Source organism: Cryptotermes secundus, unplaced genomic scaffold (genome assembly GCF_002891405.2).
Source record: "Cryptotermes secundus unplaced genomic scaffold, Csec_1.0 scaffold2056, whole genome shotgun sequence".
NCBI classification, from domain to species: domain Eukaryota; kingdom Metazoa; phylum Arthropoda; class Insecta; order Blattodea; family Kalotermitidae; genus Cryptotermes; species Cryptotermes secundus.
Window position 1 is genome coordinate 41,738 of NW_019721030.1, and position 27,355 is coordinate 69,092.

General features: G+C 35.7%; 1 protein-coding gene across 2 annotated transcripts in view; it reads left to right on the forward strand.

The window, feature by feature from the left end:
- The window catches only part of LOC111875337 (microtubule-associated protein futsch), a 67,785-nt gene extending 41,719 nt beyond the window's left edge, over positions 1-26,066 (forward strand). For both annotated transcript variants that reach the window (XM_033755786.1, XM_033755787.1), the window contains 4 exons: positions 756-824; positions 9,564-9,701; positions 14,953-15,028; positions 20,381-26,066. In XM_033755786.1, coding sequence (XP_033611677.1) covers positions 756-824; positions 9,564-9,701; positions 14,953-15,028; positions 20,381-20,516 — 419 coding nt within the window. In that variant the 3' untranslated portion in view covers positions 20,517-26,066. The remainder of the gene's footprint in view (positions 1-755; positions 825-9,563; positions 9,702-14,952; positions 15,029-20,380) is intronic.
- Positions 26,067-27,355: the final 1,289 nt, after the last annotated feature.

A 27,355-nucleotide genomic window follows, 5' to 3' on the forward strand; every position in this document is an offset into this window, starting at 1 on the left:
CTTGTTTTGTATGCAAGGAGCAAATCATAACCTCAGTGCTGCATTGCACAATATATGATGTAGTCAGTTTATACAATCCAAGGGAAACCAGCAAAATAGTGTCACTGTTATTATGTATTTGTTCCATGTGTCCACAGCATTGTTGTTATATTAGTAATGTTGGCGCCCCTGTCGATTGCCCCTCCTACAGGTTCAGTTCCGCATGCGTTATTATCCCAGGAGGAACATCAAGAAAGTGTGTTTCACAGGCCTTCTTGAGTTGGAATGATGATGAAATATTTTGAACTAAACTATAAAACTTGTACATTTGAGTAATTTATGTGCATGTTTGTTATGTTTCTTTGGAACATTGTTTTTACCACTCATGAGATGTGGAAGTTTCAGTTTGTAACCCATTATGTTCATTTCAACAGCATGAGCAATGCATGACTTAATTTTTTATTGTTGTTAAATTTTTTTCAAGCTGAAGTTCAGAATACAAACTCTCTGGATGGCATCAGTGTAGGTGTCAAGCCCGAAAATTAAAGCATCTGTGTGCTTTTTATAGTAGGCTTGTCAAATATTATTTTATTTATGCAGTTTTATATTCACATAAATTGAAAGTTTTCAGTTCAAGCTAATTTTTTATAATTCTTGCAGAATAATAAGAACCTTATCTTAAATAAGCAATTTATTAGCATTTTTAGCTATTTGATGATTTGCTGGTTTTTAACATAGTCCCATCAACTCTTGTTCTTGTTTCTGTCACCACCCAGGTGATATGGTGCTTGGTGACTGGAAGCAGCATCAGTCAACGAGCAGAGAAGAGTCAGGCATGCAAAGAGGTTACTATTTATACCTTTTGTTTTTGTGTGTTTGAAATATTATGTGTCTGTTATTGCCCCAACATACATATGAATCACTTCTGAATTGCCCTCAAAGCTCCCATTATAGTGCTGGTACCAGTGTCGTATATTTAGAAGGTGTTTTATTTCCTGCCAGTAAAGGAATCACAGCAGGTCTTGAAGATAGCATCCATGTAATATTAACCCTTATAGTGATTAGATTGACAGTAATAATAATTATATAATACATGAGCCTGTAAGGTTGAGTCATTCACTCACATCCACTATCACATCTCAGAATGTATGTATCTTTACCTCTGTGTGCCCTATACACCTGCACTCACATCCACTATCACATCTCAGAATATATGTATCTTTACCTCTGTGTGCCCTATACACCTGCACTCACATCCACTATCACATCTCAGAATATATGTAATATCTTTACCTCTGTGTGCCCTGTACACCTTCATAGGGTTAGTAAAAAGTGGAATTGGTAAGGCTGCTTATTGTCTATTTGTTTTAATGTATAATAATATAATGTGTATGGAGCTTGACTGTAGGTGGAGTTTGGATTGGTAATTAGATTTATTGAACACTTATACACACAACTCATAACTACAAGTAACTGTAGCACTATTGCTAATTCACACTCTGCTATTCAATACAGCACACACTTAACTCTTCTTAGTCTGCTGTGTCTTCACCAGTTTTCTGGTAACGGCTTCCAGTGGTGAACATTATTCATGCTCTGGGTCCCCAAACTATCCCTGTACCTCAGTGTAACCATTTTTCTTTGGTTCTGCTAGCTCTAGTAGAGAAATCGAACTCCTCTCAGGGCGTGTTGACTGGCCACGACTTGGGTGATTAGTGGGGCTTTAGGCATAGGGAAGTCACCTCAACACCAATTAACTGTTTGAAATCTTTATTCAATCTGCACTATTTAAATGGAAACAACACCGTAGTGGCACACTTCACAGAGTTGTGGATGTAGGCTTCCTTACTGGTTTTCTGAGACCCACACATAATAGTCACCACAGGGGGTGTTTACGGGGATCAGAACACGTGTACCCCTGGTGAAGGTAAATTTCAGAGTCCTCCTTGCCAAGCACCCTCTGAATGGTAAATACTTGCCCTGGTTACCAAAATTCGGGCAAAGGACCTCCCACTTCAGATGATGATTGGCTGGACCGGGCAGACTGGGAGGTTGCTTATCATTCTCCTCCAATTAGAAAAGCGAATATCCACTAGTGTACAGTTTAGGGGCGAACTTTACCACCTGCTGCGTGGCTGTCAAACTGAGATTTTGGGGTAGCAGGAAACGACGCTGCTAAAATTATGACTTCCCCTGTCAAGTTCAGAATTTCTAAAGGACTTGGCCTTGTGTTACGCATTAACTTGACTGATTTATGGATGGGCAGCTGGCTTCAAGCTTGACCCAAGCCACTGGCTGCTTGTCTCAGGGGGAAAATTTCAAATTGTGAGGCGAAAGTGAGGAATTTCACAAAACCCTAACCATACACAAAACATCAATTGACCTTCCCATAAACTGGACAGTTACATCAGCTTCCAGCTTCTAACAGCAACAGCTCACAAGGACTGGACCACAGTAGTCCCCTAACTCACTCACTCATCAACCAACTCACTCCACTCCACTAATTCTCACTAATTGTCTTGCTTATAACATCTTGGTATGGACCACACAGAAAACACTGTTCCTCTGATGCTTTTTGGTTGTTACTTAGCGGACCATGCAGAAAACACCATTTCTCTGTTGTTGTTAGCAGGCCGCTACGTAGCAACGGCAACTGTATGGTTGTCTCTGTCACGATAGCCGCCTAGTAATGGGTCTACATACCACAATAATATTTCATATATCATTCTCACTTTAATGGGTATTTACTCCCTTGAAATATTCTGAATGTGCACATTACACATGCGGTAAGCATGCATATTTGTATAAAAATATTATTAACAGATTCACTGTGATGGTAGGGACCAGTGCTTACTGCAGACCTTTATCTCACAACATGGCACACACTAATATCTGCTGCAGACCTCTTACCTCATGCCTTGTCAGTCACTAGCATAAAGATATACTGCAAATTGTCCTCATGGTTTTTAATAATTAATCATTCATTCATGTGTAATCTTTCAAGACAATAGGTCCACAGTCTCTTCCAAAACAGTTCCTCCACTTGATACGATCTAGAGCTTTCTCCTTCAAATGAAAATATCCTCTTCTGTCCCCAAGGTCACCAGCATCTTCTTACGTCTTCTTCCACGTCTTCTGGTCACTTCTCTCCACCCCTCTATCTTTCCTTCAATAACTTCTTTTAGAAGGCAGTTACCGCCTTCCGTTTTCTTATTTAGTGTAGGATATTCCTCTGCTCACTGACTTTAAATAACACTTCTTCATTTCTCATATAATTGATCCAACTGATTTAATAATTATATGTTGCACATTTTACGGTAGCTATCTAGGTTTCGTTTTCAGGGAGTGTTCTGAAAACTCAGTCAAAATAAACTATAAAGTTGAACATAGATTCACAAAGTAGCTGTGATTTTGATATAAATGTTTATCCCTCCATCATGAAATCTTCCTTTATTTAACAAATGTGTTCAGAAAACACTATTCCTCTATGTCATCCACACATCTGAGGAGAAAGATGGATTACACCCATAAAATTCACCTATAAACATAACCTTACACACCATAAAATCTTAAGAACCTTCTTTTACTCTGACATACATTTACATTGTGATTCAGAAAACTGTGGTGCTTTGGTTATGGAAGCCCAGTCTGAGCTAAATTTAAAATTACTAGGGAGAATATCCCTGCATTTACTGTAACTTTATTTGCTGGAACTTCCTACTCCTTGCTCACCGCAGTTTAAAAATTTTGACTCTGAACCGAGGTAAGTATACAACTGATAGGTATGGACAAACTTTGGGCACATGCCTCAGCATGTCTCATCATGGGCACTGTACACTGCACAGATGAGAAGTAAGCCATGCTCTCACACAAGTTACAAAGTACATTGATATTGACAGAGTTTTCAAAAATATATTATACTGTGACCAACTCTTGTCATGTGAACAATAAATACCTGTATTAGAAAGAATACATGATATCTCTTTCTTATCAACAATTTTGGAACTGTGCAGTGAAATAGCTCTATCTCAGAAACTGTTCAGAATAGGACACATGTACATATACTTTTTTTTGCTTAGAATGAGCAATACTACTCATATGACCTCCCAGAATATTGACATTTCCTCCTTGGTCATCCTGTTTATATATATGAATATATAGGCCTACAATATGAACAGTACATGACTTTAATGTTGATGAGACAGGATCAAGTAGTAAAGTGAACATAGGCAGTGCTTTTGCCTGACATGCTATACCAAAACTCAGTTTTGAGCCTTTTTTAAGAGGTAAAAGGACCTTCTAAAGGGTTCTGATGATGGTGGATGACACACAGAATTACTGGGTTTTGGGGCTTTTTCCATTGTCCAGAATTCTAGATAATAGAGGACATGACGTTTCAGAAACTGGATCTGTTTCCGTCTTCAGGCGAGAAAGGAAGACACCTACTCAGTTGGCCCCTTAGAAAGAGCTAATCTCAATCACTGGATGATGTTGGACTGAATCTGACAGTACAGTGTAACCTTGATAATCCAAAGTAATTAAAGCACTGGTGTGTTCAGATTACTAGATTGCAAATAAAGAATTTGAATATTTTAGTCAAAATATTTTTTGAAAGATTTATAGGTACATGTAATATATAGACCAAAAATGTGTTAGATATTATACTTTCTTAATTTATTCATCAGTATTTAACCAGGGTACATCTTTCATCACTTAGTGGGGAAGATCCATTAATACACAATGTTTACTACAATGAAATTAGATAATAATATGAAATTTTCAATTTTTGGAGATGCATTTTTCTCTCTTTCTCGGTCTCTTAAGTCAGTTTGGATTACTGAGAGTTCAGATTACCAAGGTTCTGCCATCTTAATATTCATACAAAATAAATTTAACCTGATGGACTATGTTAAGATGAAAGAAAGGGCTTCGAAATCATAACAGATTCAGAAACCTTTCAATGTTTTAAGAAAAAATTCGCCAAACATAATTATTGTACATATTTCCTTTTATTCCCCATAAAGGCCTTCATCTACAGACCTTTCAAACTGGAATTCAATTTAAATTTTCACAGCCTACTTTATTTCCGTGTTCTTAGCAAACAGTTGTAAGTCTCTGCCTCTCATCATCATGGTACATACACGTACATTTTATGTTACCATATAATCATCTAGTTGTCACATCTGTCTTCTATTTCATTTGTCTTTTCCAATGTCATATATAGACATGAGTGAGGCATGCCAAAGGCTTTGGATTCAGAGAGACACAGAAAGAGAAAATGGGTGTATGATACAGAGTCTTGAGTGTTGTAACACCATATTCAGGGCTACAACACAGAAAATTACAGTGTAGATGGATTTCCATTGGTATAGGGTATTTTTATTCAAGCACAGCATTTGAGGAAGGTTTCTCAGTGTACTTCGCCTTCATTCCATCTTTGATTCCATTTGTAACAACTGAAAACCTAGTCCTATCTAACTTGTACTTAAATAAATTAAGGGTAATCTGTGGCAGTATGGTGTGAAATTTTAGCCATGTTGTCAAACTTTGATCTGAAAGAATGTAGAAATGTTGTAATATGTAAAATACGACCATTGGCATCAGTATATATTAGAATTCTGTTCTCGTGAAGGCATGAGTTTCCATTAGCATTCATTCATTCATTCATTCATTTTATTTTTCTTTGAGTAATCCATATCAGTGATCATCACCTAGGATATAGAAGATGTCCACATACAATAAAATAAGATACAATAGTGGCCGTACAACAAGCAGCCTTGTCAGTTGGTAATACAGTAATATAAAGACATCACACCCTATTCAGTAATACAATAATACATTAATATGATACATTATACGCATACAATTGCAAAATAATATACAAATTTAAAATAAGTATATAAGTCAATATAAAAATGTGACCCAAACAGCAACACAAATAAAATTTGATTTCATTTATCAGACCACTCGAAGTATTCAGTTATTGAGTAAAAAGGTTCCTGTAAAAAAGATTTCTTAGTAACCACTTTAAACTTATTAATATCCTATAGCAATTTTCTTATATCCCGCGACAAATGATTGAAAATTTTTATACCTGTAAAGTAGGGACCTTTCTTGCATTTGGACAAGTTAACCGAAGGCAAATACAAGTTAATGCTTTGTCTTCTATTTCTCATATATATCTCGCTGCTAATTACACATTGAGATGCTCTTTTTGCTACCAGCAACAGCAAGGAGTACAAGTATTGAGAATAAGAAGGTAAAATATTTAAGCGTATAAAAAGTCTCCGACAAGATATTTTGGGGCTCACATTAAAAATAACTGTTATAATTCTCTTCTGCGTTATAAAAACGTTTTTGCTATTAACAGCATTTCCCCAAAAGGGAAGACAGAGTGAACATATGCAAAAATATACCATCCTTAAATTCTCTATCGTTAAAAACAATTTTAGGGTTCTAATAGCAAAACAAGCAGAATTCAACTTAGTAATTACTCTGGTTATATGCCCTTGCCAGGATAATGTCGAATCAAGTGTCACTCCAAAGAAATCAATGCAATGTGTGCTATTTATTTGCTTGTCCATGAACTTTAATGTGGATTGGTCAGATTGACTCATTTTCACTTTAAAGTACGTAAAATGATTTTTTTTTTAGATTCAGTGTCAATGAGTTAGCCTGAAACCAATCTACTATCTTCCCCAAAACAGCCACAAGATTACTTTTAAGTTGCATAAGATCAGGAGAAACAAGTATTAAAGTAATGCCATCTGCAAACGAGGTAGGTTTCGAAATATTACTTATTACAACTGGCAAATCATTTATATACAGAAGAAAAAACAATGGGCCAAGAATTGATCCTTGAGGAACTCCTTGTTTCATTCGTTCCCAATTCGAGAACTAATTACAAATTGATTTCTCCTTTATTACAACTCTTTGATATCTGTTGTTCAAATAAGGGGCAATCAGTTTTAAAAATGTTCCTTGCACACCATAAAACTTTAACTTTGCCAACAACATCTCGTGATCCACACTATCAAACACTTTGGTCAGATCACAAAAGATTCCTCCAACCAATCTTTTACTATCCAACACTTGCAACATGTTACAAATCAAGTTAAAGGTAGCAGATTCTATAGAACAATACTTCCTAAATCCATACTGATCAGTATCCAAGATGTTGTTGTTAGATATATAAGTGTGCAATCTATTGTATATAACTTTTTCAAATATTTCTGAAAAGGAAGTAAGTAAAGAAATTGGCCTGTAATTTGAAATTTCTGTCCTTTCACCCTTTTTCACCCAGCATGTCGCTGGTTGTCATTTCTGACCTTGGAATCCATCAACTTGCTGGTAGACTGTAGTGCTTAATTACTTTAAACATACGTTTGCATGAACATCCATTTATCTATCATGATTTTATGCTGGTTTCATATTTTTTATACAAAGAAGTTGCTCAAACAATCATGCTATTGTATTATTTGTCATATTTTATAATTTCCTGTTTTCCTTTTGCAGGTTCCTCACTTCAGCAACACCATAACAATTTATTTCCAAATTCCAGTGAATTAAATCAGATTTAAGGAATACACTTGCAGTTTTTATATGACTTGCTGCTAAAATAAAAATGTTTCAGCAAAATCATATTAGCAGTTACAGAGTATGGGTTTTAGGAAGAAAGCTGTACCTCATTCTTGTAAAATTCTGAGGAGTCAGTAATGAATTATTGTGCAAATTTATATTGCTGGACATATTATTTTTTATGAATATGTCTATTGTGGTTACCAAATCAAATGATTAGGAAAAGAAACATGTTAACATTTTTGGAGCCATACTTTTTTTTTCACTAACCCTTCAGTTGTTTCTATATTGGAGGAGAAAAATACAAAAGATCTATACAGATCTTCTACATTTACTTTTTAATTCTTAATAATGTAAAACTCTTTTCTTCTATTATATTGTCCATAAACAAATGATTATTCTGTACTGTGAATTGTAATTTATCTCTCAAGTATAACATTGTGTATCAGCTTCTCTGAATCTGGTACAAACATTTTTATGAGGTTCAGAATTATAATTACATAGCTATATTGTATGTTCTCTAAAGACCTAAGCATGATTGCTGGTTCTGAAGGTTTGTGATAATGGTCACCCCGATTCAGGACTGTTAATGTTAATCTCTCCTTCAGTCTAAAGGAAGACCATTCCATGTTGTTTTCCAGAATTTAATTAGAATTAGGATGTCAACCTGTTCTCCATGCTGTCCAAAGTTCAAAAGTGATAAAGAATACTTTAAATAATCACTCTTTAGTAGTCTGAAATAACCCATTATAAAATGTCACAAATTCCCCCTTTTACTTTTTACCATTTTGCAGCAGCTGGAAGATTATCATGTCTGAAGTGTACTTTAGAAGTCTGTGGTACAGGCTTTTCTCTTATCCTCCTAGCCTGCATGAATTCAATCAAATAATGTTGGGACATAGTATGAAAATAGGCCTTAACCACTCCCCCAACACTCTCCTTCATGTAGTCTCAGTAAAGCAGAATGTTAAGCCTCAAAATTAAGGAGTTGTTATTTAGTAGCATTGTCATAGCCTAATGGTAAAGTAGTGTGATAATCACTTCATATGAAACGAAAATCCATACAAAGCCAGTGCAGTTAAATTGTAACAGAGTAGTAAATAAGACTGAGATTTGAGGTTCTTACAGCAGTGATTATGAAAAGTCCTATTTTCTGGGATGTGACATTGTGTAGTCTGGTATAATTTTTCCAGCACTTCAGAGAAATGTACTGTCTCCATCTTCAGGGTCAAGCAATAAGCTGGCAACTGAGCAGTGTGCAGTGAACTTGCTGGTTGGCATACTCTTTGGCCCTGAAAATGAAGACAGTATGTTCCTCCAAAACATCATTAAACTTCTACTAGATTATATGGCATCACAATCCAGACTATGCTACTTCTCAGAAGGATAAGAGTATCTCTCTGTCCATGCAACTGTTTCATCTTCACAGATTTTGATTAAGTAGATGATGGAGTGGGGTTCTTCCCTAAACTCTATTAGGCAAACTTAATATTGATATGCTTCCTATACAGCTCAAGAAGAACTTGTCACATTTGTCAAAAATAGTTCATCATGGAAAAAAATTACCATATGATACAAAATACAGAACCTCAGTAAGGCGTATAAATTGTATTTGGAACATTATGTTTTAGCAAATGTGTAACTAATTACAAAGGCAAATAGTTATGCCTATTTTCACTGTAATATTCCTGTTTACTAGCTTTGTCAGCAGTAAATTTATATCTATAATATTGAATGAATATAAAAGTCAATCGCCATTGCAAAATCACAAAGAAGGCATTTGGAAAATCTGTGTAAACCTTTCCAGTCTTGTTGAACACACCAGGAGGAATTGTGGGCATATGATTGCACTGAATAAACTTCTAAGTTTGCTGTCCACAAAATCTGAGACAATGATGACAGCATAAGAGGCAAGGTGCATGTGAGCCTTTATAGTTGCTTGCTTGCTTTGCTTGCACCTAACCTAACCCAGCGCTTGATGTTTTGTTGGCTCACCTGCATTGTAGCTATTCGTGGTGTCCAGTCACAACCACCATGTCACCACCCGCCACTGCACGACATTAGTGTTGAGGAGGATGACACAGAAGTGGACTATCGTGAACATGACTGGCGCTTCATCCCAGATCCTACACCTGAGTTATCTGGTTAGTCAGTCCTTCATGGTACTAATTATGGCCAAAATGAGAAAAGATTCAATTGTTTGTTAAGTTAGTTCCCTAGCTGTTCAATTATCAGGACAATAGAATGATTTAATATTAGGAGCAGCCACATTCAGAAGTAGTGTTGTAAAATGTGATTTCAGTTTCTCTTGAAAATATGTACCATGTTAATGTTTTTAAACAAACATAAATTCATTTTATTTCAAATTCATATCTGCAAAATTACACATGCCCAGCTGCAGTAGTTCATGTTTATTTCATTAGTTTCTTGGTTTCATTAATTTTTCATCATTAGCATTGTAGATTATATACTCATTGATTTACAAGCACGACAAACAAGGAAACAAGCAGACCAAAATAAAACCAAATCCCAAAATAAAAAAAAATAAATGTAAAACATTCTTGCACTAGAGCAGTTATCAGTAACAATAACCAGAATAATTAACGATTTGATTATTATAGTCAAGAATTATTGTTAGCTGGCAGATTTATTACAGTCATTTACAGCATCTGTAATTATGCACTCGTATTACATCAAATATCAAGTGACTGAGTTCTGAATTACAAAGGCAGTTGCATGTAAGGCTGAAGAAATTGTAAGAAATCATAACCAGACAGGGTAACCATTCTTCCTTCACTAGTTACTGATACAAAATTTGTTATATTTTTTGTACCAACTTAGTATTTTATGTTTTAATGAAAATAAATTAACTCTAAAATATTTATTTTAAGGAGCTCTGTTGCTATATATATATATATAGTCCAGGATGATGTACTGAATGATGCTTCGACATCTGAGATTCAGACAGTCAGTACATTGGAGTTGTTAAAATTGTAGATTTAAAAAAAGGTACCTGGCATTACCTTTACACTAAATTTAGTGAAAATTGACTGAACTTTTCTGTACATATTAAGAAGGAAATGTAACGACAGTGTTATTCATTCACTCAGTAGTGTTGTATCTTATTGAACCTTAATGGAGTAACAGGGCTTCCAGAGTTGTTCCCTATGAACGTATTTTTGTTCCTTCAGAAGAGTGTTTCTCGCTCAGTGATGTTAATTAAATAGTTTGATCCAGGGTCATTTTACTGATTTTTATTAGTGGCAGTTGTGATGTATGTCAGTTTTCAAGCTTTGACAGAATTCTTTTTTAAACTTTCACTCTCTGGCAAAGTGTGCTGTCCACTAATAACCTGGGGTCACATTTGGCCTCACTGAACAGAGATAATAAAACCTGAAAGAACTGTATTTTAATTATTGATCTTTATGAGCCTTGATAAGAACAAAATTTTTTCTTAATAAACTAATATGAAAAAAAAATCCAAATGATGTTAGAAACTTCGGTCTGTTTTTGTAAAACTCTCTTGAATGATAGGGATTAATTGTGGTTTACACGGGCTGCATTGGTTGAATTTCATCGGTTCAATTAAATTAAATTCAGTACATAAGTGTTTAAATACAACAGATGTCTTGAAAATTAAATTATGAACTGTATTTGTACAGGTGTTTTCTTGAATATATAATGAAGAACTAGTGTAGCTGTAGATGCTTAGTTCCAAAATAAAAGTTATAATTCTTTACAATTTGACATATAATTCAGGGGTATGTGACCATCCTATTCTTGTATATCAAGCATCTTTGCCTTATATTGCTTATTTCTGAAATATGAATGAAGTATATGGTTCAAGCAAGATGGAGGCAGAATACAGTCCACAAAGGAAGGTGCCCATAAATTCCTGAAATTAAAAATGCAGCTTAAATGAAAACTACTGCTCAAAAATTCAAATACCCACACCAAGTAACTCGTCCATCTTTGACCCCCAACATTTTATTTTTAAATGTACCACGTTTTCATATTGCATTGGACATTGTACATAGGTTTCATCCAAATTGTGAACATATTCAAGAGGTATCCAGTTAAATTAAAGGTTATATAAAGTGAATACAAATTCCCATTGCCAAACGAAAGGGATACATAAGCCAGTTGAATTGTCTTAATTTTATTAATGGAAGTATTTACATCAGGTAAACTTATTCTTCCTTTGGAGCTATTTCCATCAGTATATTTAATTCTGCATTTCTGTAGAGACTCATCCTTGAAGTACCTCCCTCTCATTTATTCTCATGGTAGGAACCTGTGAAACTCTTATTTAATAATTTGAGAAGTTACAAATACACTCAACTCTCGATTATCTGGGATAATGGTGGGGATGGAAATCACGATTAATCGAAAACCCGGTTAAGACAAATTTTATTAAAAGTAGTACTGTAATACTGTACCTTCATAATACTATAGGCCTACCTGTATTTAAATTTATTCAACCTCATTTTTATGTCATCTCATGGCCTACTTAATACTTTTTTTACATTACACTGAAGTATGAATTAGTTATTTCAATCACAGTCTTCAACAACATCCAACACTTTTTATGAATATTCACACTTAACACTTAAAAAAATTTAATATTGTCCTTTACTTTTTCACGGCATTTTCCTTTTTCTGTTGAATACTTAACAAAATACGCTTCCTTTTACACCCTGACATTTTGCTAAGGCACTTGAAGATCGATACAAAGAAATTAACTGGGGCGATATATCTGTCCTTGAAACTTTCCACAAATCCTTGCATTCTTTCACCCCTACCCTAGAACATTGTGTTAGCATAGCGGGACCAAAGAATGCAGAGCTCGATTCACACTAGTGCGAAAATCGTGTTACAACTCACCATGTGAAACAAAAGTGAATGAATATTAAACAACATATAAGCCTCAAAAAACCTCAGTAGCCCCGGTTAAGCTGCAAACTGGTTAATCCACCCCCGGATAATCGAGAATTGACTGTATTGGATTAATAAATGTAATGTAATGTGTTCAGCTTTTGTTATGATAATGATGAATCTGTAGTATCCTAACTACACAGTTTATAGAACAGCTGAATAACTTACTTGCTGCTCAGCAAAGACTCATCATTTTGGTTATTGCACCCTCTTTGCTTCATAGATTACTCTACAGCAGAAGAAAAATATATTGTAGTATCATCTTCCTTAGCTCTGTAGCCTAATTTCAACTAGGATATCTACCACTGTAGAAAGTTTTTCTAAGTCATCATTGAGACAGATTTTGGCTCTTTGGATAGAGGATAATTCAGTGAAAAGACTTTTCTATCACAGGGCAACATAAAACATGGGAATAGTACTTAAATCTTCAATCTCTGTATGTAAGTGATCTAAAACAATGCATGCCATAGACTGCATGTCTTTCTGGATTTAGTTTTACTGTCATAGTGTGGTTAAATATCTTATTGGGTCCCTTGCTGAATTCTGTCTGCAATTTCATTCAGAAAAGTGCATGATAGACAAATGACTTGTGCAAGGAGAAGTAAAAGCAGTTCCTTTTTCCACTTAGAGTTAGAATATTGGGGGGGAAAAAAAATAGGCAGTGTGGAATAAATATTACATGAACTATGGCATACTAATATAATCTGATCTCTGTAAATTTCCATGTAGTTTTGTTCTTATTTCTAGCTAGATGTGGCTGATTCCATGCTGTGTCCACCTTACATTCAAACCAAACATCATATACATTTTAAAACCTCTCATATTTCAAATAGAGAATTTTAAGTTGAATAAGAGACTTCAGTGGCAGCCCTTGAGTTTAGTGGTGGTGAACTTTCTGATTCTGTACTCTAATACGGTATCACCAAGACATCCGTCAATCTCTGAATACAGGGTACAGTAGCTAGGTCTGCTTGCTGCAGTACCACAGGAAGGATGCAACCATTTATGCTTTGTAACTACACAGAGTCTTGAAAGGACATAGAAATTTTAAGAATATATCAGATTCAAGTGAAAATCAAGTGTTATCAGATTCAAGTGAAAATCAAATGTTCTTTTTTTATCCCACTGCTTATCTGAATATCTTTCATATAATATGTGGAATTTTAGTAGTTGCTAATAGCTTTAATGATCTGAATCTTTTTAAATTGAATTCTGCTGAGACTTGAATTCTGGATATTTGAGAAGCTTATTATAAAATGCTGTTGATTTCCAAAAAGCAATATGACTTCCATATTGTAATGCGTATAGCTAGGCAATGGCTTGATAGACACATTTCCTAGGCAATACAGTCAACTATAGAACCTCAGTTGCTTGGTATCAAACCTTTCAATAATCACGTTGTGGCAAAGGCGTATCCATGATAACAACTTCTGACAGTACTGAAACCCTTGAAGGCAGTGAGCTCTGCTCGATTCTCCCAAAGTTATGAGGGGAGGTAAGAACAGACCAGAATACATACACAGGCAGTACACAGAGAGCAGGACAGAGCAGAGAGAGCAGCTTGCAGAGAACTCAGTAGGCAGACACTGAAGACTTTATTTTATGTTGTGTAGTTACAGCAACCTTTAGACTGCTATAATTGTTCATAGTTATGAAGTGTCATAGTTACAGTAAGATTGAAAGTGGTACAATTAATTATAGTTCCGACTGGTGAATATCCAATAAATCGACTCACCAATCCAAACCCCCATCTAAAGCCCCTAATACACGTGACAATATCATAACATTGTCTGTATGCATAAGCATCATGTCACAAAGGCATATGGGGACATGGAGATACATTGTGACGCAATTTCATCTTCAGCAGTAAGTGGCTGATACCATGCTTCAGCCTTCTTTATCCCCAGATCTGGCATAAGAGACTTGTTTAAGATACTGGACAGGACAGTTTTTAAAAAATTTACAGTTTGAACATGAAAGTTCAAGAATTAATCAATTTTGGCTCTGCAAATAGCTTCAGCTTTTCAGTGAATGATATCCTTCTGGAATGCTTCCCCAAGTTCAGTGACAATAAGGATTATGTGCAAAATAAGAATATGCAGTTCATTTTCATTAATAACATTCTCTCATGTAAGATCTTTTCACTAGTATACCATCTATGAAAATATAACATACTTATATTGACAATTTCTTTAAGCTCTGACAAAATTCATTTAGATGACATGAGAAACAGTGTCAATTTTACCCTCATAAACAAAGCATGTATTGAAAGTTATATAGTGCCCTTTTCTACCTTCCCAAATATTGAACTCCTAATCTTGGAACTGTGGAAGAACCGTGTCAACAGACTTTTTTATATCATTAGAACTGAGCTAACTATCTGCAAGAGAGATATATGTCACTCTGTCCCTCATTTTGTCTTGTATTAATAAAGATTTCGGTATTCTGATTTGTTCACAGCTGAAGAGGTTGAAGAGGTAGCAGGAGCTGAGGATGCCAAAGAGACTGTTGGCCAGACAACTCGGACAGAGACCAGGTATATTTGAATCAATTTTGCATCAGCCAGTTGCATAGTCTGATAAATGCTGTCTGATCTTATGTTGAAACTTACTGCCATTTTGGGAGTCATGTTGTAGTCCCATGTCATGCTGGCTGTGATAATTTAAAATTGAAATGAAAGAAATGTAAATCATATTGATGTGTGTCATACATTCATATAAATTGATTTTATTTGGGTTCTCAATCCAACTTGAAGGAGTAACATGGCACATCAGTATAGATTGAGTTATCAATTTTGAATGAGCATTTATCACCGACCCACTCAGTGAGACTTCAAGCCCCACTGCGGTTCACCTGCACCTCATCTCTGGACACCTCCACTGGAGTTACTGCCCTCCTCCTCCTTCTCGTGGATGTCGAGAAGTTAGGTGGGAAGGGAGGAGAAATGTGGTTGTTGGTGCTGGTAGGTGGGAGTTCGTTCATGTACCACCATTAGGTGTCCCTAAAGTAGGGAAAAACGGGAGTATCTGGGTTCTGCTCTGTAATGTGTAGAAATGAGTTCTTATCCCGGGGTCTTACGAGTCTGGCTCGGGCAGGGCAGGAAGATCCTTACGCTACAGTCACATACACCACTTCAGACTTTCGCACTTAGTAATTATTTAATTCACTCCAGCTCACTGAATACAACAGAATTATTAGTAACACTTCTTTGGAATTTTAACTTATAATACTTTTACTGAAGGGACGTAGTTATATTTTGTGTCTGACTTGGCCGAAAGTTGGATGAAGACTCCTTGAGGTGGAATGCACTCTCTCTGAATCCTGAGGTCCATGAACCACAGACTCCAAGAGAAATCCACTCCTCCAACCTTTTCCATTGGTTAAGTTTTCAAACTAGGAGGTTCCCTAAATTTGTGAATTTCCAGTCATGTTGCTTTGCTATGTGATTCTGGCAGTTGCTGACCTGACGCTAAGGTTGTCAGCGACTTGATGCATTACGATCAGGGGATGAGGCTCCGGCCCTCCCACTTCTAAGTTATAGCTGTTCCAAGCTGTCAGCTCTCAAATTCTCAAAGACTTTCCGACTTTGCTGAAACTGCCAGAATTCCAGGAAAAGTACCAGATGTTACTTCCTGTCCACATAGCAAACTTGAACTATGTCACTTCTGCGTGTAAGAGTTGGCTGTCTGCCGGATCTCTTTGTATTTACGTGATATTAACACTTGGCGGACCGTGCACCCTTCAAAGGGTTTTTCGCTTTTAAACATGGTGGACCGTTTGCGTGTTAACAGGTTTTTAAAACACGATAAGTTGCAACACACTATACATCTCTCTGGCTCCACCTAGCTAGCACATAGCTGCTTGCAGCTGCGTTATAAGGCTCTGGAATGTCTGCTGACCAATCAGTTACTAGACCTCGCTGTAACTCTATGCCCCTGCAAAGGAAAATAAATGCCTTTATTTCTTCAAGCTTTACGTAGCAAGCTGTCAGTCAGTAGTTCAGTATGGATCAGAGACCAAAGCGGTTGACACCTAAGTGATTTCTTGGAGAACAAGAAATATCTGACTTCTTCTCTGATGAGCTATCTGACGTCCCTTGTGAGTCTGCTAGTGATAGCGACTCACAATCTGATAGTGTGGCAAGGGCAAACAAAAAATTGTGACCACAGACAGTGAAAGTGAAAGTGACTGTAGCTCCAACGAATGTGCGGGTAGCAACATTGCGGGGACAGCCACATGGGGAAAAGTAGACAAAACGCCTGCTTTGGGACAGTTTACTGGAAATCCAGGGGTGAAGCAAATTCCATCGGACCCAACGCAAGTGTCTGAAGTAGCGGAACTGTTTTTTGGAGACAGTTTCTTTGACATGATATGTCAGGAAACTAACAGATACCATCTCCAACACCGTGAACATTATTAAGGCGTTGAAGTGGGTGGATGTCACTTTTGCAGAAATGAGAAAATTTTTTGCAATTATCTTTCTAATGGGCCATACAAGGAGGGATAATCTGAAAGAGTACTGTCAAGAGATAGATTTTTAGAAATTCCAATTTTCGGCAAACTAATGAGCCGTAAGAGATTTGAGCAAATTTGGTGGTGTTTGCATTTCAATGATAATGAACTGCAACCACAATCAACAAGCAGGCTTTTCAAAATTCAGCCCTTATTGAACTTTTTCGTTCAGAAATTTCAGACAGTTTATAAGCCAAACCAACAACTGTCTTTGAACGAATCTGTGATTCCTTGGAGGGGAAGGCTTCGTATGCGAACATATTATCCTGGGAAACTTACAAAGTATGGCCTACTTGTTCATGTAGTTACTGAAAGCACTTCAGGCTATATTGGAAATTTAGAAATTTATTCTGGTGAAGGAAAGCAATTACAAGAAACTATTCTTTCCGTTTTGGAACCCTATCTTGATCAAAATTACCATGTCTATCAAGACAATTATTATAACAATGTGGCAACTGCAGAACACCTATTTTCGAGAAAAGTACGTGTTTGTGGAACAATTAGGGTGAACAGAGGCCTTCCTCCAGATCTGAAAGAGGAATGTAAATCCCTGAAACGTGGTGAAACCACATTCAGGAGGAAGGGGGATATTTTTCTTCAGTCCTGGAGGGATACTCGTGTTGTGAATATGATTTCCACAATTCACAATTTGAGCATGGTTGATGTTCAAAGGAGACATGGACAGGTAAAGAAGCCTGTTTGTATTTCCGAGTATAATATGTTCATGAAGGGAGTTGATAGAGCCGATCAGTACTTGGCCTATTATTGTCTTCCTCGGAAAACAATAAAGTGGACAAAGAAAGTTGCCTTGTGGCTTATAAATTGTGCCATTTTCAATTCATTTTTGGTTTTCAAAAATCTAAACCCTCATTCAAAATTGAAATACAAGGCATTTCTGCTGAATGTGGCAAAAGCCTGGGCTACAGACCACACGGTGGTGGCACAACCAGCGGCAGACAGTCTTAGTACAACCGGGGCTGTCTACTCCCACCCCACGCAGGCCTCATTTTGACCCCCCTTGGGCGACTCTCGGGTGATACGCGGAAACATAACCTCGCGAAAATTGTGAAGAGTGAACATTTCTAGGGGAAGCAGCCTTCTAGGCAATGCCATGTTTGCACAATTCACAAGAAAATGAGTAGGACTGCCTACATTTGCAAGTTTTGTGTAATGCCACTTCACAGAGGGAAGTGTTTCGAGAAATATCACACCCTCAAGCACTTCTAGAAGCATTGGTAAGTGTTCTCAAAAATTTTAGTCCATAAAATTAATTAGGAGATTTTATATTAATTTTTAAAGTGAACAGTGCACAAGTTAGGGTAGTAGGTATAAAAATGCCGGTCCGCAGGGTGATTTAAATATTTAAATTGCCGGTCCGCAAAGTATTAACTTAATATAGATTTAATTAATACAAAATAGTCCACCAAATTATGATGAACAGTTACACATTAAGTAAATTGGAATTCGATCTGTCTTGGATGTTTTCTGCGAATTGTATCCCGAAGCTTCAGCAGAACTTCACGGAACTCGTACAATGCAAAATTCACATTTTCACCACACTTCTGAAAATGGGCTAACAGTGCTCCACGAGAATCCCAAAACATGGTAAGCATAACCTTCCCAGTTGATGGCGTAACCTTAAACGTTTTGGTTGAAGGTAAACTGGGATGTCTCTATTGCATTGATGCATCCATGAATCACCCCCAGTAACAATCCTGTTAAGCATATTGTCTCCTTTATCTGCGTACAGTAAGAGATGCTTCAATCAAGGGCCCATTCATTTCATTTTTTCCCTGGGCACCCACTGTGCGCACACATCCCAATACTTCAAACCATCATGCATTATGCTGTATGCTGAACCATGGGAATACCCTAGTGCAGTTGCTACACTGTCTATCGTTATCCTCATGTCAGCTTGAATCAACTCTCCCACCTGCTTTGTAGTTGCTTCTGTCACAATCTCGAACAGGGCGACCTGGTCAGGCATCATCTCCTGCTTTCAAAGATCCTTGAGAGAATTTCTCAACCCAGTTGTGAACCACTTTACATGACAAACACTTCCCCACTTTACATGACAAACACTTCCAACTCTAAACAGGAAACATTTCTTTAAGAATATCATGATTTGTTTATTCCGTCTTGCAGTGCATACACTTATCTNCACAACAGAATGTTGCTCTTCAGTAGCATACTCCTCAAGCATGGTCACAATTTTGACTATTGAAACTAGCCTCTGAACATGTGTATGTGCTTCTACTACCTAGACTCTCATGAAGCTGGACTGTACTGCTACCTAGTGATACACATAGAGAAACTATTATGTCCATTACAGCTGTTTTACTTCCATTTATGACCTATTTACTGACTCTCCCTAGTATATCTAATTTCACCGTTAGTATAGGATATAAAAGATGATGCTTTGTCTATAAAAACAAGAGTTGATTTAATAAATAAATTGATCTGAAAGAAGCAAATCTTTAGTCTGAATCATACATATTTACAATTTATATTTTATGTATGAACTTTAAACAAAATCACCTAGTTTCATTTTTTAATAGGTGCACAACATTGTTCCTATTGAGTTGCAATATGATCTAGATACAGACAACTTTGTAGAGAAATATTCTGTTCATAATTTGGGGATCTGTTTTATTCATAATGATCTTGATGCTTCTCTGGGTTTAAATTTAGCTGTTTCTAGAGTTGTTTTTCTCTCTTTCCCTCCAACAGACTTGATAACACTTTCTTCCAGCAGTGATAGATGTACCTCATATTGATAAATGTGAAAACTTGAACATGTGACAGAACTAAGTCACCAAAATTAATATGTATTTTTGTCCAAATTTTGTTAGAAAATAAAGGGTATTTCAGTGATTTATAGTCTAATGGTAACAAACCCTAGTAGGAAAAAATAATATTAGGTACCCCATCACAATAAAGCTCCTACATATATTGCTTTCAGAATCTACACCTCACACATTCTCTACGACAATTGATAAAATAACAGCGCAAAAGCTGGATCACTCTTGAAAATTTTAGCTTTTACATGTAATGGATCCAAGCCTTTGGGTATAAGGATATGGAAGGAAGAAGGAATAGGCTATTTTAACTTTCTGTCATAGCATTATTTTGAGAGACAAAAATCTGTCCTTGGTAGTTTCAGACTTGGTATCTTCTGGATCCAAACAGAGGAACTGTTTCTGAGATGATGTCCTCAGCCAAAACACTGAAAATTAACTAAGCTACTGTTATCGTCTTGGTTCACTTAATGATTATGAAAGGATAATAGGGAAGAAATTGGCATATTTAAGATGAGCCAGACATTTACCAGTATAAACTGAAGGAAACCACAAAAGCCATAATTTGCCTGTTGCAGACTTGTTGATGGCAAAACAGTGACTACAACCACAACAACCACTACCACTACCACCAAGACACCAAAGGAACTGGAAGATATGCAAGAGCACATCAAGAAGTCCTCTGACAAGGATAAATCAGGAAAGCCAAAATAATCGTCACACCCTCTGGAGTATGCTAGATCTGTTCCTGTAGCCAGCATAAGTACAAAGTATAGTATGTCATCCATTTGAAACAATGTCTCTGAGGTCTGACACAGTTTGAAGTTAAAATTACAAATGTACAAAAGAGTGCTAAGACATAATACTGTCTGGGAATTGAAATTAATGCTGTCAGGGATAAATACTTCCTTGAAACTTTTAAAACTACCAGTGAAATTGTAACTGTATTGTTCAGACATCATTAAATGCTTCACCTGTTTTGTACAAAACTGGCATAATATTCTCTTGAATCTCCAAAGGCACACATTACTCCCTGACATCTGTTTCTAAAGAAGGTTTATAAGTCCTTAGTAATGTTGAGCAGCTCTACAAAATTTGTAGGTTATATAGAACATAATGTTATTATGGTATGATCATATACTGAGACATTACTCCAACCTCAGGACTTACGTATTTAATGCAGTGAATTATTATCAAAATACAAAACAGAAACTCAACCTTTGCCTCACCAGTTTATAATACTCCACATCATTGCATTTCTCTGTCTTGTGAGATTACAAGCATCGTTATAGTTATTTTATATTTGTCCACATTTATTAAGCTGCAAGAAAGATTTCCAAAGATAAAGTGATAATTGAGAAATTACAGAAGATCACTTACGTTTAGCAACGAGAATACCCAATGCCTCAAGATACAGTGTTCTGAATCAAATCTGTGCACATGTTCTTATTATTTAAGCCAAAGTTTGTCTGATCCCATTGAGTTGTGTGGAATCAGTGCTTGTGTCTCAGTGCTTGTGTGTTTCCTTTCACTGCTAATTGAAAGTTTGTGTAGGAACATATAAGCCTAAATATCACAATAATCCACTATATTCCATTTCTAGTTCAGGGTACAATGTTCGAAAGAATTTCTAGCATTGTTATAAGAATTATACTGTTATGACAAAGGGCATATGCATAACATATAATTCTTCTTTGGTAGGGGGGGAGGTTGGTTGTAGTAAGTTTCCTTCTGATAATATAATTTGAAAATTATACTCCCACTGCCATACACAGAGAAATGAGAAAATGATATTTGTTTCATACATGCCTTAAGAAGAAAACTCGAATGTCTAGACCAGTTTCATCTGTGAAATTTTTGTTATAGTTGTATACTGTACACAAATAGGCATACTTGTCGTTTCATGATCATAATATTGTGGAGAAAGCACTCAAAGTAACTTTTATAGATGTCTGATTTTGAAGCAAACAATGCATTACCACTGCATAAGTTAATAATTTTACCCAAGTTAGGCATATAATTTTTGGGTTAAATGTGATTTAACCTTCATATTGTATTTCAGCATCCTGTTGCATTGATGTATCACTCTACACACTTGCATCCATCTCTAATTCAATTTGATCACAGTCTCTTCTTATTCAAAAACAACATTAAAATCAGAATCATTGCTACATGTTTTGGCCCTACTTGGCCCTCCTCAGGCAACCATTCACTTTTTGAAACCCCAACACTGCACTAGTTCCTAAATCAAAATGTTTCAGTGCTGTTGTGTTCAAATGTTTGACTACTGGAAACAACATACTAATGGGGCACATGAAACTAACAATGATAACACCACTATGCCAATGTTCATAGGGATAAATAAAGTAGCACAAAAAACATGGATGCTGAAAGAGGAAAATCATGTGGGAAAAGATAAAGAGTTACATTTTCAAACAATTGTATTTTAGTGCGAATGACAAAAATGCAATTGTTTGATAATGTACCTCTTTATCCTTTCCCACACGATTTTCCTCTTTCAGCATCCATGTCTTTTGTGCTACTTTATTTATCCCTATGAACATTGGCATGGTGCTGTTATCATTGTTATTTTCATGTGCCCCGTTAGTATGTATGTTCCCAGTAGTCAAACATTTGAACGCAACAGCATTGAAATATTTTGATTTAGGAACTAGTCCAGTGTCAAGGGTTCAAAAAGTGAATGGTTGCCTGAGTAGGGCCAAGTAGGGCCGAAACATGTAGCAGTGATTGTGATTTCAATGTCATTTTTGATTAAGGAGAGATTGTGAATAGAGTTGCATTAGAGACAGAAGTGAATGTGTAGAGTGATTTAACCTGATGTCAGCACCTGAAACAATTTAATGAAAGGTTAAGTTCTATGCTAGTTAACTTCCTTTCCTCCAGAACCAAAGAAAAGTATTTAAATTTTCAAAAACCTCATGTAATCTCCATATCAAATGTCTATGTGTTCCAGAATATACGCATGGAATTCTGCTCTTTAATGAGGGAAGAAATATTGCAGCTTGTTGGAAATGTGAATAGAATCTATTAAAAGTGTGACTGCAATATGCAAGTTAGTTTCAGAATGTTGGAATATTACTTAGCAAGCAAATGTACTGATGTAATGCAATTATTATACTGTACATCAGTGTCACAGTGCCTGAAATACGTAATTATCACATGACTTCTGCCTTTCAAATTTATAAAATAACAAAATCCAAAAATCATGCAGCCAACTTCTTTGACAAGACCCCCATTTAAGAGTGCTAGAATGCATTGTTGACATTGATGGTGACAGAGGTTTTCATCCTTAAACAAACATTTCGTTTATGAAATTAAATAGTGTTTTCAGCATAACCTAAACAATTTCTCCTCTCACCCCATTAAATATAGATTTTTCTCTGAAGGTCTGGCATCTGTAAGCAAGTTACATAGTCACATGATATTAACAGTGATCAAAATCAAGTAAGGAAATGTTGCTTGCCGCCAGAAATTATGTTCATTACAAATTGCTTCTTTGAAGATGAATATATAGGCAATATTCAACACTTCAGTGCAGAAATTTATTTACACAGAAACTAGCTATCCTTTTCAGGGTGTAACACTAACCACTCACCTCCATGTGGATCTAAACATCTACTCCCCATACACTTTCACGGTGTAGTGCTTAATTGGTTAAGCACAGGGACAAATTTACCTGTACTAGCCATCCTTTGGGATGTTAGTAGTTCAAGAATGACAGTTACAGGGTTAACAACATTAATTCTGGCTCAGCTCATTGACAAATACTGATACTATAGATAAATTCCTTTTAAATATGTTTTAATTTCTTAAACCTACATCAACTCTCTGGCAAAACATAAAAATATATCTTCAAATTCTGAGTTCCTAGTTTAAATTCAGTGTGAATATGTTTAATTTTATTGATCCATATTTCAATTTTATATATATATATATAAGAATTTTATGTCAAAAGGCAGCAGAAAGACATGTCAGCTTCATATGACACACACATGTAACTCAGAAGTTACATAGTATAGACTGTAAATTCTTCAGCCATGTAAAGTAATCCTCTGTTATTTTTACCTATATTAAATGTAACCTACAAGACTCCATGATAGTTACTGACATGTCCCCTGTGTGAAAAATTAATCATATGCAGTTGACACTAGTGTTTCCTTTGTTGAGATAAAAAATAGTCTATAATGTCCCTCACATTATTGTAATATTGTGGTTTGGAGAGTGGATAGTGGTGCTATAGTGAAAGATCTAAATAATTAGGTAGCTCAGAAATTGGATCATTTTCTCCTCTGAAATAGCTAAGTACTGAGTTTTGATGTATTTATTGACACAAAAATTCCTATCATTGCTTGCATTTATCAGACAGCTATATTGCCATTGACATTATAAAGAAAATCACCAAAGTTCAAAATGACCATCCCTTAGTATTGACAGTTAGTACAAGGAAATTAATGTTACTTCACAAGTAAGAAATTCCCTGTACTTGAAATATATTCATGTTGACAGATATTGTAATGAATACTATGAAGAAATTTCCTTTACTTAACACATAATCATTATATAAATATTACCACAGATGAGTGATGTTAATTGTAATGAATACTCCTGTTATACGCATGATATGTTAAGAATTAAAGTAATATGAAGAGGCTTCCATCATATGATGAAACTCAATTAAGACTATTGCCCAGGAAAGATATACAAATAGGAATTCTTCAGGTTATGAGTTCAGAATAAATCCTCTCAAATTTGGAGAGCAATACTTATTCCTATTTTATGATTCAGTATAGTTGGTACCTTAAATTATAATCCATATTTTAAAATGAAGTTCATTATATGAATAACCCACCACCAATACCATAAGTTTATGACAGACTCAGCATGAATAACAGAATCAGAGACTGCGATGCCAAGAATTCCCATAAGTGTATATGTTCACGTGTTTGATGGTGACACTTCTAGTCAGATAAAGAGTCAAAATACAATTTTACTTGATAACAGATTTGAGGGTAATGAGTAAGTAACCTTTAACAAGTCATACTTGGAACTCATAAAATTAATAAATATGTATGTATATATATATATGTATGTATGTATAAACTGAATCGAGCAGTTTGATTGTATGAAAATACGAAAACCAGTGCAGGTACATACAACAGTCAAGTGAAAATACTTCATGCCCTTTTCACATTGTTATTGCTGACAAGTGCATATCTGATTACGACATGTTTTGTGGTCATGAAAGTAAAACACCATTCTATAATTCTTTGCTCTTTTTTATGAAGGAAGCACTGATGAAGAAATTAAAATTTTGTGGCCATTGCTGCTATGTTTTTTTGCTTTGAAGCTTGTCCAATAAGCTGCCACTTAAATTAAGAGCAGTTTTGATCTTGTCCATTTTAATGTCATCATGATCATCACATTAATTTCTTGTCAGAATTATGGCACTCCACATATTACTTTTCATACACTATAAAATTTAAATGTATAGTGTTTAACCATTGCCATGAAATTGGACAACTTATTCAATCTTGGCAGTGCTTTAGAATGCAGTTACTTGCCAACTGAAATTTGCTGCAGTGATTTTAGCTGTCTACAATTTTGTAATAAAGAAAGTGTGTTTGTCAGTCTGCAGTGGCGATGTTCCTCTAGGTTTTTGCCTTAGCAGTGCAAAACCATACACATAACACACAAAAAGTTGGATATCTTGCTTGACTAATAACTCATTTAATACTTTTCCTCATCATTATCTCTTAGGAAATGTGATAATATTATTTTACTCCATATTTATATGAGAATTATAATAAATCTTTACACATAATTGTTGAATTTATTCAGGAACTGTTTGAGTGTTGTTAGAACTTGTCAGGCTGCTTAACATCTGTTATTATTTCCTTCCAGATAATTATAACGTATCTTAGTTGTACAAAAAATCTTGCGGCATAATGTACTTCATAATAATCAACGTTTAGCTGACGAATAGCTTATTTAAGGTGAAGGAAGATGAAATAAAAGTGTTGTTATTTTTGAAAAATATTTTTTCCTAGCTATTGAAATGTATTGAAGATGGACTGTGCTTCGTTTTCGAGTGGACTTTATTATCACATTATTATTACTATTATCAATAATAATATACATGTCCTGAATGAATGTATCTAAACTTGAGATTGCTGCCAGTGTTTTTATTGGCTAAAGAAGATGGATGTGTTAACAGGCAAAATAAAGCTTAAATAAGTGCCAGAACTTTTGAGTTTTTCCCTTCAACATTATTTCCTAAACAGTTCCTTCTCCTCTTTCCACTTCTTGCTTGAATTATAAGCTGTTACCTTTTCTCCACACTTTATTTGCACATTTTTTTTGCATTTGGAATAGTTCTTTTAGGAGATAAATCCTGAGATATTCTGACAATCCCGTTACTTTCCATGTGACATATGTGCTTCATACTTCATGATATTTTATGATCTATTCTTTCTCAGTTTGACACTATGTTTCTGTCTTATGTTATTCCTTCATTAAATGTGACAGTGGTAAGTTTCATTAACATTTTTTGACACATTTCAGTCTTAATTAAAATCAGACAGAAATAATGGATAGTGCACATGAAGACATGGATACATTTCTGCACATATCTTCAACATAACTCACTAAATACCCTTTCGAAACTAAAGGTGTGAAGGAAAACGAAACACTCATTTTGTACCCAATCTAATTTTTCAAGAAGTTTAAACAAAAGGAACACTGTGCATAAATTTCCAAGCTTGTGTATTCAGCAATGAAAAATGGTCTCCAAACAAATCTGAAGTTATTATTCAAGTCTCTTATTCTCAATAACAATTAATCAAAGCTTTCTCCCACCTAAATTTATAGGTCTACATCAATATAATTATGCAGGGTAATTCAGAGTCCTATGCCAAAACTCAGGAAGTTGGGGAAATAAGGGAAGAGAATGTAAATATATTGTCACATGTTAGTGAGTAGACATGAGATTTGGATTGATAATTGGATTTACTGAACAGTTATAACATGTAACTACACAGGTATATAACACTATTGCTAATCTACAGGTTTTGCTCATTAGCAGCTCCCAACAATGGGAATTCCCGTGCTTCCATATTTAACCTTTAAGAGCCGAGCGACGCCATATGGCGTCATTAAAATAAAGTCAAGGGGACGAATGACGCCATATGTCGTCGCGCAGTCCACGCGTGCGGCCGCCTTTTTAAAAACTAATTTTAAGTTATAAATTCTTTTTCTACTTACATGATTTTTGGTCACCAGCTTTATAAGTTGTCTCTCTTCCCACCTGCATCATCTAACAGAATGTTGGCTTCGTGTGGAAATCTTGGAAACATCCGGAAATGCAGAGTCCCACATCACACTTCACGCACTTTATCCGGACAGTTCTTCGTTTCCCACGCGAAGAGCACACTCGACACCTCAATTTCGAAGTAGAGGAAGTCAACCAGTGCTGTTGTTTGGCCTCCTCTATTCGAAATGACCCCAATGAAACGGCAGAGGTTCGACCCCTGGGC